Source organism: Ranitomeya variabilis, chromosome 4, assembly GCF_051348905.1.
Source record: "Ranitomeya variabilis isolate aRanVar5 chromosome 4, aRanVar5.hap1, whole genome shotgun sequence".
Taxonomy (NCBI): domain Eukaryota; kingdom Metazoa; phylum Chordata; class Amphibia; order Anura; family Dendrobatidae; genus Ranitomeya; species Ranitomeya variabilis.
In genome coordinates, this window is record NC_135235.1 from 547,708,100 (window position 1) to 547,728,692 (window position 20,593).

At 46.0% G+C, this 20,593-nt stretch overlaps 1 protein-coding gene across 6 annotated transcripts in view; it reads right to left on the reverse strand.

Annotated features, from left to right (window-relative positions):
* Positions 1 to 19,420, reverse strand: part of GPATCH8 (G-patch domain containing 8) — a 65,216-nt gene extending 45,796 nt beyond the window's left edge. For 2 of the 6 annotated variants that reach the window (XM_077252592.1, XM_077252591.1), the window contains exon 1: positions 19,279 to 19,420. In XM_077252592.1, coding sequence (XP_077108707.1) covers positions 19,279 to 19,326 — 48 coding nt within the window. In that variant the 5' untranslated portion in view covers positions 19,327 to 19,420. The remainder of the gene's footprint in view (positions 1 to 19,278) is intronic. The other 4 variants (XM_077252594.1, XM_077252595.1, XM_077252593.1 and 1 more) reach the window with 3 other exon arrangements.
* Positions 19,421 to 20,593: the final 1,173 nt, after the last annotated feature.

Sequence of the window (20,593 nt, forward strand, 5' to 3'; positions counted from 1 at the left end):
CATGTTGGATCATGCAATAAATAGGTGAAACATAATGAAGCCATCCTCACCAGTTTACATGAAGATAGGCAAACTACTAGAAAATATAAAGTGGAAATGAGGTCCACATTTTATGAACTAAAAAGCAAACAAAAATCTCATCACATCTGGTCATTAAGACAAGAACTACAGTCATGCAAGAGGTTAAAGGGAGTCCGTCACCCCAAAAATCGTATATGAGATAAGGCCACTGGCATCAGGGGCTTACCTACAGCATTCTGTAATGCTGTAGATAAGCGCCCCAGCCCCAAACCCCCCCCCCCCCCCTTCATGTATCCTGAAAGATGAGATAAAAAGGTTAGATTACACTCACCCAGGGGCGGTCCGGTCCGATGGGTGTCTGGCCTCTCTGACCTTTCCCGGCGCTTGCGCACTGCAGTACTTTGCTCAGCCCTCAACAGGGCAGATAAAGTACGCCTGCGCAGGAGCCGCGGCAGGAAGCAAAGAAGAGGACGTCATGGAATGAAGATAGGAGGTGCCGGAGCCAGACCGTGACGCCCATCGGACCGGACCGCAGTGGGACTGCCCCTGGGTGAGTATAATCGAACTTGTTTTTCTCATCTTTCAGGATACATCGGGGGCTTATCTACAGCATTACAGAATGCTGTAGATAAGCCCCTGATGCTGGTTGCCTTATCTCATATACAATTTTTGGGGTGACAGGTTCCCTTTAACATTATTTCATAGGTTAAGACTGCACAAAACCATCCTAAAAGTGCACATACACAATAGGTCCTTGACGAAACCCTCCCAGGTTAGATGTTACACTGAGCTCTGGTTTTATGATCTCCAAATGTGCATCCCAGGCGCTGTCCTCTGCGCTCACATGAACCCTAACACAGGTGTGTGCACAGGAGCGCCAGATCTTTTGAGGTTTGTGCTCTCCCCCAGCAATGCTTCGTGACATTTTACTCACACATTGTGGTTTTAAACTGGATGTAATGGGTATGTGGCATAGCTCCTAGCTTCAGCATAGCAGACACGGGCAGGTAGCAGAGTGGGAGCAAGTAATGCAGAGCTCCATTAGTGCAGCACAGCTTATGGGCTTTGATGGGTCATAACATCTTTACTGTGACCTACAGTAAACCCCTGGGAGAGGACAGTGGCAGAGGTCACCATGGGCCTAACATGTGACGGTCACAAAGGCCTGGAGTGGCCTGAACACAATATTTAGTTTTACTACATGAGTAACCAGGGACACCGCAGAGGACAGCTACTGTAAGTAGGAATACCTGTATCATGGGGGAGCGGGGTAATTACATTATACACTATTGCTTCCATGTCCTAATAGGGAAGGGTATTGCTATACTATCCACCATTACAACATCCTCGGTTAGAAAAGCATATAATCGGCACAGGTGTGTCTAGACTTATTTTGGAGTGAAGGTTCCCCTATCCGGGGGTTAATATTTTAAGTAGAGTGGTGAACAAATCTCTTCACACAACAGCAGCTGTATGGACGTTTTCCTATACTGCGTCCGTTATACATAGCTATACCACCTGGGATTGTTTTCATGTTATAATCAGACTTTTCTCCATGACCCAGATATAAAGAAGCATAATATAAGTACCCCATGACCCAGGTATAACAGCACTATAACTCAGGTATAAGATGTAACATGTTACACCCGTGCAACCCAGGTGTAATGAAGGCAACCTGTCGCTAGATTCATTCTGCCTGAAGAACGGGTAACATGAAGCAGAGGCCGGGATGTGCACACACAATGGAGAAACCCATCAATCAGCTGTAGCGGGGCCACATCGGACTAGTCAGGTTTCTCCTTATAGTCCTCAGCAGCCTCTTCAAACTAGGTGTTCTCTGAAATAAATGCTCAAGAGTTTCAGAGTAAAACATACAGTGGGGCAAAAAAGTATTTAGTCATTCAGCAATAGTGCAAGTTCCACCACTTAAAAAGATGAGAGGCGTCTGTAATTTACATCATAGGTAGACCTCAACTATGGGAGACAAACTGAGAAAAAAAAAATCCAGAAAATCACATTTTCTGTTTTTTTATCATTTTATTTGCATATTATGGTGGAAAATAAGTATTTGGTCAGAAACAAAATTTCATCTCAATACTTTGTAATATATCCTTTGTTGGCAATGACAGAGGTCAAACGTTTTCTGTAAGTCTTCACAAGGTTGCCACACACTGTTGTTGGTATGTTGGCCCATTCCTCCATGCAGATCTCCTCTAGAGCAGTGATGTTTTTGGCTTTTCGCTTGGCAACACGGACTTTCAACTCCCTCCAAAGGTTTTCTATAGGGTTGAGATCTGGAGACTGGCTAGGCCACTCCAGGACCTTGAAATGCTTCTTACGAAGCCACTCCTTCGTTGCCCTGGCGGTGTGCTTTGGATCATTGTCATGTTGAAAGACCCAGCCACGTTTCATCTTCAATGCCCTTGCTGATGGAAGGAGGTTTGCACTCAAAATCTCACGATACATGGCCCCATTCATTCTTTCATGTACCCGGATCAGTCGTCCTGGCCCCTTTGCAGAGAAACAGCCCCAAAGCATGATGTTTCCACCACCATGCTTTACAGTAGGTATGGTGTTGGATGGATGCAACTCAGTATTCTTTTTCCTCCAAACACGACAAGTTGTGTTTCTACCAAACAGTTCCAGTTTGGTTTCATCAGACCATAGGACATTCTCCCAAAACTCCTCTGGATCATCCAAATGCTGTCTAGCAAACTTCAGACGGGCCCGGACATGTACTGGCTTAAGCAGTGGGACACGTCTGGCACTGCAGGATCTGAGTCCATGGTGGCGTAGTGTGTTACTTATGGTAGGCCTTGTTACATTGGTCCCAGCTCTCTGCAGTTCATTCACTAGGTCCCCCCCACGTGGTTCTGGGATTTTTGCTCACCGTTCTTGTGATCATTCTGACCCCACGGGGTGGGATTTTGCGTGGAGCCCCAGATCGAGGGAGATTATCAGTGGTCTTGAATGTCTTCCATTTTCTAATTATTGCTCCCACTGTTGATTTCTTCACTCCAAGCTGGTTGGCTATTGCAGATTCAGTCTTCCCAGCCTGGTGCAGGGCTACAATTTTGTTTCTGGTGTCCTTTGACAGCTCTTTGGTCTTCACCATAGTGGAGTTTGGAGTCAGACTGTTTGAGGGTGTGCACAGGTGTCTTTTTATACTGATAACAAGTTTAAACAGGTGCCATTACTACAGGTAATGAGTGGAGGAAAGAGGAGACTCTTAAAGAAGAAGTTACAGGTCTGTGAGAGCCAGAAATCTTGATTGGTTTTTTTCTGACCAAATACTTATTTCCCACCATAATATGCAAATAAAATGATAAAAAAACAGAAAATGTGATTTTCTGGATTTTTTTTTCTCAGTTTGTCTCCCATAGTTGAGGTCTACCTATGATGTAAATTACAGACGCCTCTCATCTTTTTAAGTGGTGGAACTTGCACTATTGCTGACTGACTAAATACTTTTTTGCCCCACTGTACTTGTCTGTAACTGCGCAGTCAGGTCTGATTCATGCTGTCCGTGGTCCAGATTAGATTAATCTAATGACCGGTTCCCTCAAAAGGGACCTCAATCTGATGGGATGTATGTACAGGGGATTCATGCGGATTGAAGCCTTACCCAGACTATAGTAACCAAGCCTTGAAATCATATGCTAATGAGGTGCAAGGGCTTCAGGGTGGGACACTGCACTTGCAGCTCTTCTGCCACCCCCTCATTTCCCTCCCACTTTCGATGTCAGTCTGACAGGTTACTTTTACTTCCCTACAGAGATCTCACTTCCTGGGGCAGTGCTTGTGCAAATCGATACACTGGGCCTTGCAAGGTCATGAGGGTCTTAATGAGCATGTGCCTCCTCCCGGGCACTAAAGGAGCTTACATGAGATCTCTGAGAGGGGAAAGCTGGTCAATGAAACAACAGTGACCTGTCCATTAAGGCCTCTTTCACACTTCAGTCTTTTGGCGTCAGTTTGAATCCGCCGTTTTTGTCAAATAGCAGATCCGCCATTTTTTGGGGGCGGATCCGCTATTTTCCCATAGATTTGCATTAGCGACGGATTGTGGCGGATGGTCGTCCATTCCATCCGCCATGTGACGGATCCGCCTAGATTTGGCGGACGTCATCTAGACATTGACGGACATTATAACATTTTTTGTCTGCGCCAAAATGGCGGTTCGCGACGGATCCGTCACGTCCGCCATTCCATAGAATCGCCGCCTATGGGCGACGGATACCTCGCGACCGTCATTTGGCGGATCCGTCGCCCCAATCCGCTTTTTTAATTGCGCATGCTCCAAAAAGTAGATACTTTTCCCAGACAACCCCCAAGTAACAGATCCGTCGATCCGTCACTATGTCGGAGCAGACTGACGCCAAACAACTGAAGTGTGAAAGAAGCCTTAGACACAGGACGCGGAGGGTGAATAGGAGGGGAGGGCAGGAGAGCTGCAAGTGCAATATATTGGCATAGGATTTCACACTGGCTTCAGTGAATACAGATTTTCCCATTACTGAGATAGGAGATGACGGTTGGTGCTCAAAGTTCTATGGAGAACTAACTGTTTCAGAACTTGCAAAAAAAAAGTGTATCTGCCTTCTCCTGTCTACATAGAATCCTTTCTGTAGCACCTGCCATCTCATATCTTAGTAATGGTAAAGTTGCTTATGCTCATATGTACTATTGATTTATGAAATTAAAACGTTTGTTCATGTATAAAATTATTTGGAGACTAAAAATTTTAGTTAAATCCTATGTGAATTTTTTTTTGTAATCTGGATTGCTGCAATGCGGTACATAGGCTATAGACGGCAGCAGAGTGAGAAGGCACAGTAAGAAAGCATAAGGGTATGTGCAGACGATCAGTAAACGCTACGGGTTGGACACTCCGTACTTGTGCAGCGTCCAGATGTTACAGCATGGTGGATGGGATTTCAAGAAATCAGACGTGGCTCACCTGCGGAGAGGGACATGTGGTGTGTCTCTCCAGTCTGCAGAAGAATGTATTAGACGCGGTGAATCCACGGGGTTCAGTGAACACATGCGGATTTACCTGCGTTCAATAGACTACAGCGCTTTGGACACAGTGAACATGCGCTGCGTTCCAAGCGCTGCCACTTCCGGATTGTGTGCACCCAGCCTAAGGACCTCGCACAGCCACAAAAGCAGGTCTACAAGGGCTAAAAGTGTAATGACTGCCACATGTTCAACATGAAAATCTGCTTTAAAAGTAATGTATAACGTACAGTATGTAAGATTATTACAGAATCATAGTCACACAAGGTGAAAACACTCATTTTACACGATTTTCCAAAGATTTCTAGCCATTTCCTCAGCTGAAAGTATCTGCAGTGAGCGAATGACTAAAGTATTGCTGCTTGTATCAGGTGGGGACACAATTTGTAATGCCTGTACTTGTTCTAGACAGGTCCGCTACACACACAGAACGGCGCACAAGTACACAAAGATTTGCTACAATCAGCTAACAAAATTCTTAGAAGAAAATTACGTCGATTTACATAGGACTACCACAAATGAGTCAATACAAGTTCCCCAAAAATGGGAAAAATAATGTGGCTACACAAACATAAAACACGAAAGGACAAAATTTAAAACAAACGGAGGCGTATGCAGGCCAAAAATATATAAAAACGCCTGATACCTCAAGGAGTATAATTTTCTATGATTGGTAGAGTCTGTCAAAAGGGTTATTATTTTGGCAGGTAAAATGTCTAGAAAGCGGACACGGTGTGCGTCTCTATATACGAACCTGTGATAAAAGGAATACAATGGGCTAGGGAAAGAAAGGAAACATGGCGCCTCCTATAAAAATTAAATAAAATCAAGATGTATTGTAGCTCCATGAAAGTGCCCACCTGCAGCAGAGCCGTGGTCCTTAGGGGTGGCACGGACCTTATGCCACTGTCGTTTTGTTATACTTTTGAATAACTTTCAACAATAAAAATACTCATGAAGTCGACGTCCTACTGGAGACACTTTGTATTCCCTCTATGCGCCCCTAACCAGTAGTGGCCAAGGCTCAGTGGTTTTCTCTGGACGTCACCTTCGCCAATGGAATAAATGTGCACCCTGACAATGAAATCCAAGCTTCTGATTTACGGCCACAGCAGATAGCGCTACACGTAATGGTAGATTATCATCCAGTACATACACTGCTTACTTTACAGAAAGCCTTGATTGGAGCAGGAGTGAAGATCTGACACATCTGATGTTTATGGTTGTGTGCTAAAGCTTTGGCTCAATTAGATTCCAAGAAATAAGTAGGTCAGTGGCTGCCAAATACTTCCGTGATCAGGGCTACACCCATAGGAAACTACTTGGCCCCGGTGAGCATACTGACAAGAAAAATGATACCACACAAGGAGGATTGGAAAGAAAAACAGGAAAGGCAGAGGGAGAGAATGCAGCAATATCTGACGCAGAAAGACTGGTCGGCGAATACAAGGGAGCTGCATGTACAGCAGTGCACTAAGAATTATTTACTTTAATTGATATTTTTAGGGGCAGGAATGATCCAATAAGAAAACAACAAAACATGGGAGAATCAAAAATGCAACTATTAGTCCATCAGCAGATGTGTGTCCTTGAACGACCTATCAAAAGCCAGCCTGCCTGGGTTCATCTTTCTAGGTTGCGCCACCAATATCTAATCGATAGAAGGAGAGGGGGGTGGCCAATGCTGCCATTCCCACCAATCACTAAATAAGTGCCAATAGTGCTTAAAAGACTGCTGTGCGCAACTTTTTCAGAGGGGTTTCCAAGCTTCCATACAATTTTGCTTTACCATTTGGAGAGTCCGTCCCCTTTGATGTGGCATATCGCCTAAAGAAGTTTTGAGCTGAAAAGTAAACCTGCATATTAAAAGGGAATTTGTCCGCGTGCAGTGCCGGGTATTGCCGTGCGAGACTCATCCGAGTTTCTCGCAGGTGAGTATGAGCCCTTAAGCCGTCTATATGAGCATGCAGGTCATAGGACGCTGAATAAAATTATATCTGCGATCGGATGTCTTATTTCAGAGAAATCCCAGTTTTTCTTCACTTGACATGTAAGGGTATGTTTCCACGGTCAGGAAACGCTGCGTGTTTGACGCTGCGTAGAGCCGCAGCATCAAACACGCAGCGTCCAGATGATACAGCATAGTGGAGGGGATTTCATGAAATGCCGTCTCCACTATGCATTAAAAGACGCATGCGGCAGACCCGCGGAAACGGACATGCGGCGCGTCTTTTCAGAATGCAGCATGTCCTTACAATGCTCAAACAACGCAAGAACACCGCAGGTGACCTGCCAGTGACCTCAGGTGCAGATTTTACCTGCGTAAAATCCTGACCAAATCCTGATGCAATCCTGAACGTGGACACATACCCTAAGGCTACTTTCACACTTCCGTCGGTACGGGGCCGTCGCAAACCGTCGGCCCAACGGACGTTGTGCTAAATTTAGCACGTGGGCAGCGGATGCCGTTTTGCAACGCATCCGCTGCCCATTGTGGTGAGCGGGGAGGAGGGGACGGAGTTTCGGCCGCACATGCATGGTCGAAAACGGCGGCCACGTTGCAAAAAAAAAAGTTACATTGAACGTTTTCTTGTGCGTCGCGTCCGCCAAAACACGACGGATCCGTTCAGACGACGGATGCGACGTGTGCCCATCCGTCACTAATACAAGTCTATGGGCAAAACACGCATCCTGCAAGCACATTAGTAGCCTAAGTTGGCTGTAAGGCTATGTGCTCACGTTGCAGATTCGTGTGCGGATTTTGAAAAATGCGTTTTTAAAAAATCCACAGGCAAAACTTACTGTGTTTTACCTGCGGAGTAAGGCTACGTTCACATTAGCGTTAAGCTAATGTGCGTCGGGTTTGCGTCGGCGACGCAGCGGCGACGCATGCGTCATGCGCCCCTATACTTAACATGGGGGACACATGCGTCTTTTTTGCCGCAAGCGTCGGACCAAGAAAACGCAACAAGTTGCATTTTTCTTGCGTCCGATTTTCGGCAAAAACCGACGCATGCGTCGCAAAACGCAGCGTTTTTGCGTGCGTTTTGACGCGATTTTGCGTGCGTTGTGCGTTGCGTCGCAGACGCAACGGCGCACAACGCTAGTGTGAACGTAGCCTCACTGCTGATTTCCTGCGTTTTTTGTGCGGATTTCACCTGCGGTTTTACACCTGCGAATTCCTATTGAGGAGCAGGTGTAAAACGCTGCGGAATCCGCACAAAGAATTGACATGCTGCGGAAAATAAACAGCAGCGTTTCCACACGGTATTTTCCGCTGCATGTGCACTGCGGATTTGGTTTCCATAGGTTTACATGGTACTGTAGAACGCATGGAAAACTGCTGCGAATCCACAGTGGCCAATCCGCGGCGGATCCAACGTGTGCACATACCCTAAAGATCTATGGGCCAGACATAGATTTCCATGAGAATCTGCCTTCAGGGTTTAATTCAAATGAAAGGTGGCGTTACCACTTGAAACATGTAATGATTGACAGTCTACTCTCCTGATCTGTGTGTCTCATGCTAGTAACACCCCCTTTCATCTACTATATAATTGTCTAAGGGTCACTTCCGTCTTTCTGTCTGTCTGTCTGTCACGGATATTCATTGGTCGCGGCCTCTGTCTGTCATGGAAATCCAAGTCACTGATTGGTCGCGGCAAAACGGCCACGACCAATCAGCGACGGGCACAGTACGGCGGCAAAATAGCCGCTCCTTACTCCCCACAGTCAGTGCCCGGCATCCGCTCCAAACCCCCCCCCCCCCAGTCAGCGCTCACACAGGGTTAATGGCAGCGGCAATGGACCGCGTTATGCCACGGTGTAACACACTCCGTTATTGCTGCTATTAACCCTGTGTGACCAACTTTTTACTATTAATGCTGTCTATGCGGCATCAATAGTAGAAAGATCTAATGTTAAAAATAATTAAAAAAAAATAAAAATCGTTATATTATACTCACCGTCCGTCGGCCCCTCGGATCCAGAACCGGCCTTTCCCGCTCCTCGCGACGCCCCAGTGACCGCTCCATGCATTGCGGTCTCGCGAGAGGATGACGTAGCGGTCTCGCGAGACCGCAATGCACTCTTGGGACCGGAGCGCGCGAGGAGCGTCGGTAAACGCTTCGCCTGGATCCGGGGCCAACGGAAGGTGAGTATATATCTATTCTTTATTTTAATTATTTTTTTTGAAACAGGGATATGATGCCCACATTGTTATATACTGCGTGGGCTGTGCAATACACTACGCGGCCTGTGTTATATTCTACGTGTGCTGTTATATACTGCGTGGGCTGTGCTATATACTGCGTGGGCTGTGCTATATACTGCGTGGGCTGTGCTATATACTGCGTGGGCTGTGCTATATACTGCGTGGGCTGTGCTATATACTGCGTGGGCTGTGCTATATACTGAGTGGGCTGTGCTATATACTGCGTGGGCTGTGCTATATACTGCGTGGGCTGTGCTATATACTGCGTGGGCTGTGCTATATACTGCGTGGGCTGTTATATACTACATGGCCGGCCGCGAACAATCAGCAGACAGGTGCAGTTGGTCGCGGCCGGCCGAATCCTGTGTATTCAATGTATTATTCTAAAATCTTCATAAATAAACGACATACATATTCTAGAATACCCGATGCGTTAGAATCGGGATACCATGTAGTTTATAATAACCTCTGAAGGCAGATTCTCAGGGACATCAGTGTCCGTCTGTCACCTCATTTTGCCGCTATAAGCTGCGGTCACCGCCATTAGGGCTTATCCACAGCATTCTGTAATGCTGTAGATAAACACCCCCAATGTAACCTAAAAGATAACAAAAACAAAACCCGGACTTGTGATGCCCATCGGACCGGGACCGCCCCTGGGTGAGTATAATATAACTTGTTTTTCTTATCTTTCAGGTGACATTGGGGGCTTATCTACAGCATTACAGAATGCTATAGATAAGCCCCTAATGGAGGTGAACACAGCTTATGTGCGAAAAATGAAGTGACAGATTCCCTTTAACAGCTCATTTATATATTATGAAAAAAAGTGGATTTCTCTGGAAGAAGACATTGGTTCCCATATATCAAGGTTATCATGTTATTCAGCTTCCTATAACCTACATGCTAATATAGACGGCTTAGGAGGGATGGTCCTACAGAAAGATTCACCTTAAGTTGGAGTCTGTCAGAAGTATACACCAATACTTTAGGATTGGAGGTAGTCTGACCCCCATTGATCCTGAAAATGTACAGGAGGTAGCACTACAAACCAGCACTACCTCCCATTCACACTCATAAGTTCCTTACTGTGACCCATAAAGCCACCAGCTGCATTAGATTAGTGTCAAATAAAAAAAAAGAAAAAAGCAAAGCATCCTCTGAAACAAGAGCAAGTATACAAGTATAGATATCACCAGTGGTGGACTCTGTGGCCCCCCACCATTCGCTAGAAAAAAAGGGGTTTCTGCTGCAAATAGAAGCGAGATATATCAGCCTAAGTTTATTTCAATCCAGTAAAAAATTATATATCCATGTATGTATTATCCGACGGCCACCCCTCACACACATATGGGGGAAGGTTATTACTTAGTATGAAATCCAGTGGCTTTAAAGCATATTAGTGGCCAACTGCAGGAGTATCTGCTCAATAAGCAAGCTCATATAATCCACAGGATTATGGAATCCAGCGCATATGCACGGCCCACAGCACAAGCTGCTCCAGTGTCTAGAACAACAGGGAACAGATTTCTCTCGGCCAGGTCCATGTAACAATGACTTTTTGTCATTTAGAGGCGACGCCTGCTGTAACCATTAGTGTTACATGCCTAAAATACCAAGTGAGCACTGCCAAGTCTTAAAATGCTCAGAATGAAACCTAATTATTACTCTGGGGCGGCCCATACAACAGGTATAAATGGGAGGCCAATGGCCATTTCTCTGGCACATATTGCAGGTTCTTACCAAGAGGGTTGAAGGCACTAGCACATAAGGAACCATCACTCTGGGTGCCACAATAGGGAACTGCGCTACCAATTTCCCGATAAAATATTGCCATCTGCTGCCCTTCGTGGAGAGATTCGGCCCTTCTTATAAACAAAGCTGCATCCCCTAGATACCGGTGTAAGATTAGTACACACTGGATGGGACAGATGTGACAGGAGTGTGGCAATGCTAGGCTTCATGTTAAAAAGAACCTCCTGGAAAACATGGGAGTGAGGTTGTGGTTACTCACGCTCTACTGCATAATTTTGGAGTGCGCGGTGCTCACAAAACAGCACTCTAGGGCTCTCAAGTCCCTAGAAACAGCTACAACTGCTGATGGCTGTCATTATTGGAGCTCCATAGAGGAACTAGCCACTAACCATGGAGCAGATAAGCTGGTGGAAAGTACAGTTGTACATAGAGGAACGTGGCCACCAGATCGCCGCCCCCCCACTATACAGATGGTTGCATGGCAGGGGGCACTGGCTGGGGAGATTACACTGCAGGTCATCGCCAGCTCTTGTGACATTCATTTACTTGACAAGTCAAAGCACAAAACTATTACTGGTAAAGGGGACATACCCGTGAACAGCTGAGGGCTAAGAGCCTCAAATAGAAGCAAAATGGGCAGCTTCTGCCAAGTGAAAGTGTGTTATATTAACACATGAGCCGCCACTGAGCCTGTAGTGTCAGTAGGGTGATAAGCCACAATCAGCCAGCGAGACTAGCCCCAAGCAGAATCCTTCATTAGTATTCATAAGCCAAAAACATCCAAAGTGTGCAAATCTTCCCAATAGACTTTCTGAATGAGGCATTCGGCTGTGTCCACACAGGGCGGAAAAACCTGCCCAAAAACCTGCAGATTTAACATCTGAGAAAGCGTCATCCACATCGCCAGTGCAGTGACCATGGGTAGATTTCATATTCGCAAATCCACATGGATTTATATTATGACTGCATTTTATGAGTCAAAAGCAGTTGCTTTCCATCCAACTTTACTTTGTTTTCCACAGACCCTTTGACCTTAAATGGGGTGACTAAGGCATTTACACTGAAAGATTGTGCACAATAGGCAAGAGTGCTCATGTCACGGTAATTTTTCTGTGTGAAAAAGAAAAAGAAAAAGCAAAATTGGCTCGCAAATTGGGTGAAATGGTGCTTCATACAGCACAAAATCATTCTCAGCGGTGCACCGTCCTATATAAATAGGACTCGCGCTGCAGAGAACAGTGGCAGCCTACGCGCACTGAGCGCTCTATACAGATTGCTCAGTGCGCATCGTTTACTCTGGTCTGCCTGTGTAAGCAGGCTATTAAATGACTGCCAAATGGTAAAAGTTCACTGCTGCTGGTTGTTCCGTGTAAACAGACCCTTAGTCAATGATCAAACGTGTGGGAATTCATTTGAAAATCACACATGTAATTTAGACACTTGCTGATTGACAAGGGTCCAACTGCTAAGAATGGGATGGTGGACAAGCATGTGCACCATTGCTCCATTCATTCACTATAAGTGATGGAAAAAGCAAAGCGCTGCAGTCTGCAACTGAGTTCGGGTCAGGGGACCTGAGGCGAGTTTGTGCACTACAGGTCTGTACTCAGCAAAAGATGGATGTGTGAAAGGTGTATTCTGATCTGCTGTATGGCACTACTAGTATGCAAGGCAGACAAAAGCTGCCATACTATATACACGTTATATGGGTTTTTCTGTGTAGTTTGTCGTCACTGAGCAAAAACAGCACAGAAATACCACGGAAATAATAGGCATTGATGCATGGTTATTGCTCACAGGCAACAAACCTAAGCCATCTGGTACAGGAAAACATACCATTGGGCCACTATGTTGCTCTGTAATATTGGGTGGTTCCTGCCATGCGTTTCACTGTATGCAGCTCCTGCGTGAAGATGTGAACAGGAGGTGCAAATATGCCCTTTACGCCATCATTATTAGTAGCCAACAGCCATGCTGAGTGGCAACGTCTCACATGCGCCAGTTTTTGAAGGATTTCTCTGAGAGCATATGACGCTGCTATGTAATAAAGGTTCAACCGCGAAAAAAGTGTTATGCAAGAAACAGGGAATCACCAAAAATATAATAGAGCAGAAGCAAGATTAATGACAGTTTAAAAAGCCCATGGCTATTAGATGATATCAGGGAGCGCATAATGCTCCATGAGAACCCCCACCTTGGATTGCTAAGTATTATCCTTCCCTCCTTTAGCCATGCGAATGGTTCTGCCGCCATGTAATTGCCCTATTCGGGTCCTCTCGCACCTTAGAATACTCTTTGTGACTTACCTTATTAGCATGCACTGTGCTGGCAGCGCATCCTTTAAATTGACTGTTTGTTTATAAAGTGGTTTCTGTGTATACACAGATCTTATGTGACATCTAAGGGTACTGTCACACAGTGCAATTTTGATCGCTACGACGGCACGATTCGTGACGTTGCAGCGTCGTATGATTATCGCTCCAGCGTCGTAGACTGCGGTCACACGTTGCAATCACGGCGCTGGAGCGATGCCGAAGTCCCCGGGTAACCAGGGTAAACATCGGGTTACTAAGCGCAGGGCCGCGCTTAGTAACCCAATGTTTACCGTGGTTACCAGAGTAAAAGTAAAAAAAAAAAAAAACGTACATACTCACCATCTGATGTCCGTCAGGTCCCTTGCCGTCTGCTTCCCGCTCTGACTGCCGGCCGTACAGTGAGAGCAGAGCGCAGCGGTGACGTCACCGCTGTGATCTGCTCTCACTTTCCGGCCGGCAGTCAGTCAGAGCAGGAAGCAGACGGCAAGGGACCTGACGGACATCAGATGGTGAGTATGTACGGTTTGGTTTTTTTTACTTTTACGCTGGTAACCACGGTAAACATCGGGTTACTAAGCGCGGCCCTGCGCTTAGTAACCCGATGTTTACCCTGGTTACCAGCGAACGCATCGCTGGATCGCTGTCACACACAACGATCCAGCGATGACAGCGGGAGATCCAGCGACGAAAGAAAGTTTCAAACGATCTGCTAAGACGTACGATTCTCAGCAGGGTCCCTGATCGCAGTAGCGTGTCAGACACTGCGAGATCGTAACGATATCGCTAGAACGTCACGAATCGTGCCGTCGTAGAGATCAAAATTGCACTGTGTGACAGTACCCTAAAGGTACTGTCTCACAGTGGCACTTTTGTCGCTACGACGGTACGATCCGTGACGTTCCAGCGATATCCATACGATATCGCTGTGTCTGACACGAAGCAGCGATCAGGGACCCTGCTGAGAATCGTACGTCGTAGCAGATCGTTTGGAACTTTCTTTCGTCGCTGGATCTCCCGCTGTCATCGTTGATCGGTGTGTGTGACACCGATCCAACGATGCGTTCGCTTGTAACCAGGGTAAACATCGGGTTACTAAGCGCAGGGCCGCGCTTAGTAACCCGATGTTTACTCTGGTTACCATCGTAAAAGTAAAAAAAACAAACAAACAGTACATACTCACATTCCGGTGTCCGTCAGGGTCCCTCGCAGTCCGCTTCCCGCTCTGACTGACTGCCGGCCGGAAAGTAAGCAGAGCACAGCGGTGACGTCACCGCTGTGCTCTGCTTTCACTTTACGGCGGCACTCAGTCAGAGCGGGAAGCAGACTGCGAGGGACCCTGACGGACACCGGAATGTGAGTATGTACGTTTTTGTTTTTTTTACTTTTACGATGGTAACCAGGGTAAACATCGGGTTACTAAGCGCGGCCCTGCGCTTAGTAACCCGATGTTTACCCTGGTTACCCGGGGCCCTCGGCATCGTTGGTCGCTGGAGAGCGGTCTGTGTGACAGCTCCCCAGCGACCACACGACTTTCCAACGATCACGGCCAGGTCGTATCGCTGGTCGTGATCATTGGAAAGTTGCAGAGTGTGACAGTACCCTTAGTCGCTGTGTTTTGGGCAAGTTGCGCGTTCACTATAGGGTCATTCCATGTCAAGTGAACCAATGATTTTTACCACTATATTTTTAATTCTTTTGAGATTTTGTTATTTGGTAATAGTGTGTCAGAGAATGCAAAATGCGAAGAAAGAAAAATTCTAGATTTTTTTTTTATTTTTTATTGATTTTCAAAGTTCGGAAAAAGTGCGAATTTCGGTGTTGCCTGCCTTTACATTTCTCCCCATAACTCAGGCTAGAAAAGAGATAGAGAAACAAAATAAACACAATTCTACTCAGAACAGTACAGGCTTTCACCAGATATGTCACAAGAGTATCTTTGATAATAATTTACCTATGCGAACACAGGCGCAAAACTTTAAAACGCATTTCCGAAAAAAACGTTTAATTTAAAAATTTCAAAAACTGCACATGTCCCTGCTGTGCTCCTATTCACATCTGTACCAAAATACAAGATGGGATCATGATGGGATCATATTTTAAAAAATAAAACTATTACAGTGTCAGTTCAAAAATCTCGATTTCAGATCTGTTCAGCCTGTGGTCTAACAGTGTGGGGTCTAGATTTACCAAATAATCCATGATTGTTAGATATTACTGTATTATTTTATTATGTTACCACATAGAAGCATGAGAGGACAGAGGAGAAGCTTTGTTAGGGCTGAGAATGACCAGGGGTAGACGGTGACTGCAGAGCAGATGACAGGCCGGCAGCTCGGGCCTCCAGAGGCCATATTCACACCAAATCTTATCACCCAGGCAACTCCTCAAATGGAGGGAGAAAAATACTCTTAACGTCCAGTTCATGTATTGTACAAACCAGGACTACGGGGAGGAGGAGAGTTTGTTATAACATCGGTTACAGGAAGCAGAACCCATCACAGGGACTCCGCAATACCGGACTGTCATCCCATGTAGTGGAAATAAAGACAGTGACGTCCATGACGTGGTAGAAGGCGGCACAAGATCGGCAATGGATGACATAACTGGTGATGTGACCTGTGAATATGATCGGCGCTGGCGGCTACTGGACTCTCCAAAGATTGTGAAAATTTAGACATAGAAGTGACTTTTCTGCACCTTCTGGTCCAGCGCCGTCCTATGTCTATCCAAGAAAATCAGACATTGTAAAAGTGAACAAAAATCAGATATTAACTCAGGTGGAGCCGAGCACCATGACAGCCGCACATACTCTGACACAGAAGGAAACGGCCATTGCTAGTGAGCGCTTATGGACAAGATGACATTTCACCCACTAGAAGGGACACATTGATGATAACAGGCCAGTGTAAAAATCTACTATTAATTGTTTGATTAGTTCATATTTTATAGTACGAGGATTTAACTACTGGACTATTCTTCTTAAACACTTCAGAAATGACATGTTTAGTGATATAGTAGAAAAAAAATTGTTCCATGTATAAATAGGTGGTAAAAATATTGGTTCTTTTAATCTTGTTTTTAACATAATTAGGACGAGACTGTATTTAGAAAATCACACTTGAGGATGTGATCACCTTTTATCTTTTGGCTTGTTCAATGAATTCAGGTTGAAAATGCTGAGCAAGTTGTTATGATGATTAAGGGTATGTGTCCACGTTCAGGATCGCATCAGGATTTGGTCAGGATTTTCCATCAGTATTTGTAAGCCAAAACCAGGAGTGGGTGATAAATGCTTAAGTGGAGCATATGTTTCTATTATACTTTTCCTCTAATTGTTCCACTCCTGGTTTTGGCTTACAAATACTGATGGAAAATCCTGACCAAATCCTGATGCAATCCTGAACGTGGACACATACCCTAAGGGTATGTTTCCACTGTCAGGATGGCCGGCGGTATCGCCGCAGCGGCAAAGCCGCTCGGCGCTAAGCCCCGCCCCCTTTCTGGGACGCGATCATGCCGGATGTGTTAACTCTTCACATCCGGGATGATCGCTCTCTCCCATAGCGCCCTGTGATATGCCTTGCGGGGACGCTGCGTCCCCACAAGGTGTACGGACATGCTGCGATCTGAAAAGACGCGCAGCATGTCCGGAGTCGCAGGACCGCCGCGTGCGGGTTTCCACGCATAGTGGAGACGGGATTTCATAAAATCCCCTCCACTATGCTGGAACATCTGGACGCTGCTTGTTTGACGCTGCAGCTCTGCGCAGCGTCAAACAAGCAGCGTTTCCTGACCGTGGAAACATACCCTTAGATGTATTTATTCTGGCACTTCGGTATTTGTTTTTTGTTTCTTTATTGTTACATATAAATGCTGAATGCAATAAGTTGTAATTTGAAAAGAAAAAAGGAAGAAACTCACACAAACATAAAATCAGATGATTCAAGGCTTAAAAAAAAAAATACAAATGTGATAGATCCCAAGTTGAATCCATGTACAAATATAAACAAGGACACAAGTAACACACATGCATGTTTTCACAATTTTAAAACATACGTTTTTTTCAGAATTGCGCATCAAAATTTTTAATTTGATTTCTCCAAAACAAAATATAAAGAAACATAGTCTTGTGACATATCAAATGAAAGCCAGTACCGTTCTGAGAAAAATGATGCCTCTCCCACCTCTATATCTTAATTCTAGCCCGAGATATGATAAAAAATGTAAAGCCATACCAGGCCAAAATCCATGCTTTTTCAAAACTTTAAAAATCTGTAAAAAATTAACTGATGAAGAAAAAAAATTTAAACTTTTAATTTGTAATTAACTAAAGTTGTACTTCATAAAAACAAAAAATAAAAAAAATCTAAAGACGTAAGGTAAAAAAAATATTCATATTTGGATCACTTGATATGGAATGACCCTATATTGATACCCTCATTATAGGTGAGCGGAAATATTCACTTGGATAGCAGGGATTGAATATAACCCCATCATGGGTTATTCGGATATGGTTTTATAGCCATGGGGTTTTTTTGTTAAGTATTTTTAATCTTACTTCTGCTTGTTTACCTCATTAATAAAGATGTATATCTTCTGGCGATCCCTGTTTCTTGCATAACCTTTTTTCTTGGTTGGTCATGTATATTTAGTATGTATTAGGTGAGCCCATTAACATTTGATGGTGCCCACTACTTTAGAAATGTCTCTGTAATTGGCACAATATTGTCCTGATGTCAATGAATCTGTATTTGCCAATGTGGAAAAAAAAAAGCCTCATTCCTAATGCATTACCCGATACATAGCGTCCACAGCCCTATATTCCTACAGGAAGTGACCCCCTAAAAATAGTCCAATGTATGGAGTCAGCTCTGCGCGGGGACAGAAATAGCCGAGGACGCTGGCAGCGAGCGGTCTGAGAAGATTCCCAGGATTAGAAGGAGAGAGGACCAAAGGCCGAATGTGCTGAGACGGCAGCGAGGGAACAGTAACCAGGAGACTGCGGACGGCGCTGGGAGGACTGTAAACATTACTATGGAGCAGAGGACACCTGGAAGGAGCCGGCCGCAGGGGGTGAACACTAGAGCTGGAGCCAAAGTCAATCCAATGATGGCATGAAAAATTACTCATAGGAAAGGATGAGATAAACATAAGGGGGACGGCGGAAGCACCAAGCATCAACACGGGAAATAACGGGAGCAGGAGCCACAGAATGGAGGCAGCGGGCACTGCTGGGGAGTACGGCTACCATGGTACGGGCTCCGATGGCAGCACCGACCTCAGGGACAGGACAACACTGGGGACAATAACGGGCGATGCACCCTGAGGTGGGCAGCTGGGGAAGACATGGGGCGATGCACCCTGAGGTGGGCAGCTGGGGGCGAGACGGGGCGATCCCTGCCTGGGGGGGGGGAGCAGCTGGGGGCGATGCACCCTGAGAGGGGCAGCTGGGAAAAATACATGCAATGCCCCCAGATGGGAGTAATATCAGGAGATCTCCCCTGAGGGGGGAAGTTGGGGACAGTATCGGGCGACTCCCCCAGATGGGGGAGACAATATGGGGCAATTCTCCCCTTGGGAGGGCAGCTAGAGATAATGCAGGGGGGATGGGGACAATCCCGGATGATCTCTCCTGAGGGGCAGCTGGGGACAACACCGGGCGATCCCGCCAGGGGGCAGCCGTAGCAGAAGCTGGGGACGACCCGAGCCGGGGCAATGGAGGACGGACTGGTGCGATGGGAGGAGCCGCGGAGGAGCTGACACTGTGAGTTCGTATAAGGTAACGCCATGGCCGAGGTACGGGAAGGGGGCGCAGCACTACGGAGCGCAGCTAGGACCGGCTCCCCGCACACAGACAGGTGACGAGCCCTCGGTAACCCCGCTACATGCAGCGCTCGCCGTCTGACAAGACCACCACACTCGCTCTCACTCCCGCCCACCAACCTCCTCCCGCACCTGGAAGTCTCGGTCTTCGTTAAACCGGGAGAATCTATCCGCGGCCATCTTCTTGCGACTGTGGGAGCGACTGTCGCCTCTCTAGAACCCCGCCCACTCGCTGCAAGACGCACAGCATAACCCCGCCCACACGACGGGAGCACGTACTAAGTCTACCCATGTCATACGTAGGGCCCCGCCCACAGGCTGCAGCAGCGCTCTGACGTCATGACATTGACGAGGGCAGAACTACCCTGGCTTCTGCGACGAGTGCTAATGGCTCTGTGCCGGAAGAGCCGTGTCACGTGGGGCCCAGCCTGGAACAGCCCTATAATCCGCCAGCCGATAATCCATAGCGTGCCCTAATCCGACCCGACGTTTACGAAGCAAATCTCATTGTTTATTACCAAGGTGAAAGGTGACGTGTGCTGTACCCGTGACCCCGGGCCGTGCGCAGCCGCAGTGCGCGGACATTGCATTCACAGCTCGCCTGCTTTTATTTTTTAACACTCTGGTGGGAGAACAGCTCCTCGCTAACCCCTTCATGACCGGACAGGTTTATGTTTTCGCCTCGTCTTTCTCCATAACGTATTATTTTCCCTCAGACATGCCCGTGGGAGACCTTGTTTTCGCAGGATGAGTTGCTTTTACCTTCCTGAATAGCAGGAAAAAACTCCCAGTGTGGTGAAATAGTGTAAGGCTATGTGCGCACGGTGAGTATGTGGGTGCAGAAATTTCTGCATTTCTTGGCTGTAAAAACGCTGTAGAGAAACGTGTATTTTTTCATGCGTTTTTGTACAGCAATGAAGGCTTTTTTGAGCTAAATATAATTTTAAAAAAGTTTTGTGATGCCATTTCTTGTTTGAACACGACCTTTTTCATTCTGGTGCAGTGGGATCAGGGTAATGGGATTAGGGCTTGGTGTCAGCAGCTGTCATTGACACCGAGCTCTAGGTTTAGTAATGAAGAGGTGTCAGCCAGACACCCTCATTACTGAGCTGGTAAGTAAACACAAACATAAACACACATTGTCACCAGCCTAGGTAGGAGCATTAACAGAACAAACTTACATAAGCTCTAGCCAACAGCAATTCTTAATAATAATAAAACCTGAACTGAAAAAGGAAGAAAAAGAATGGACTACAAAATGGCTCGCACAACCATGGATAATATGAAAATACACAAAATGTTTATTCAAAACACCACAACACAACAAATAAAAACATTAAAAACACACAGTATCTTGTATAAATCACCCACATATAGTTATATGCATCAAATAGGAAAAAAGATCCCCAATAGCCGTATCACAAATATCATGCCACGGACTCAATTA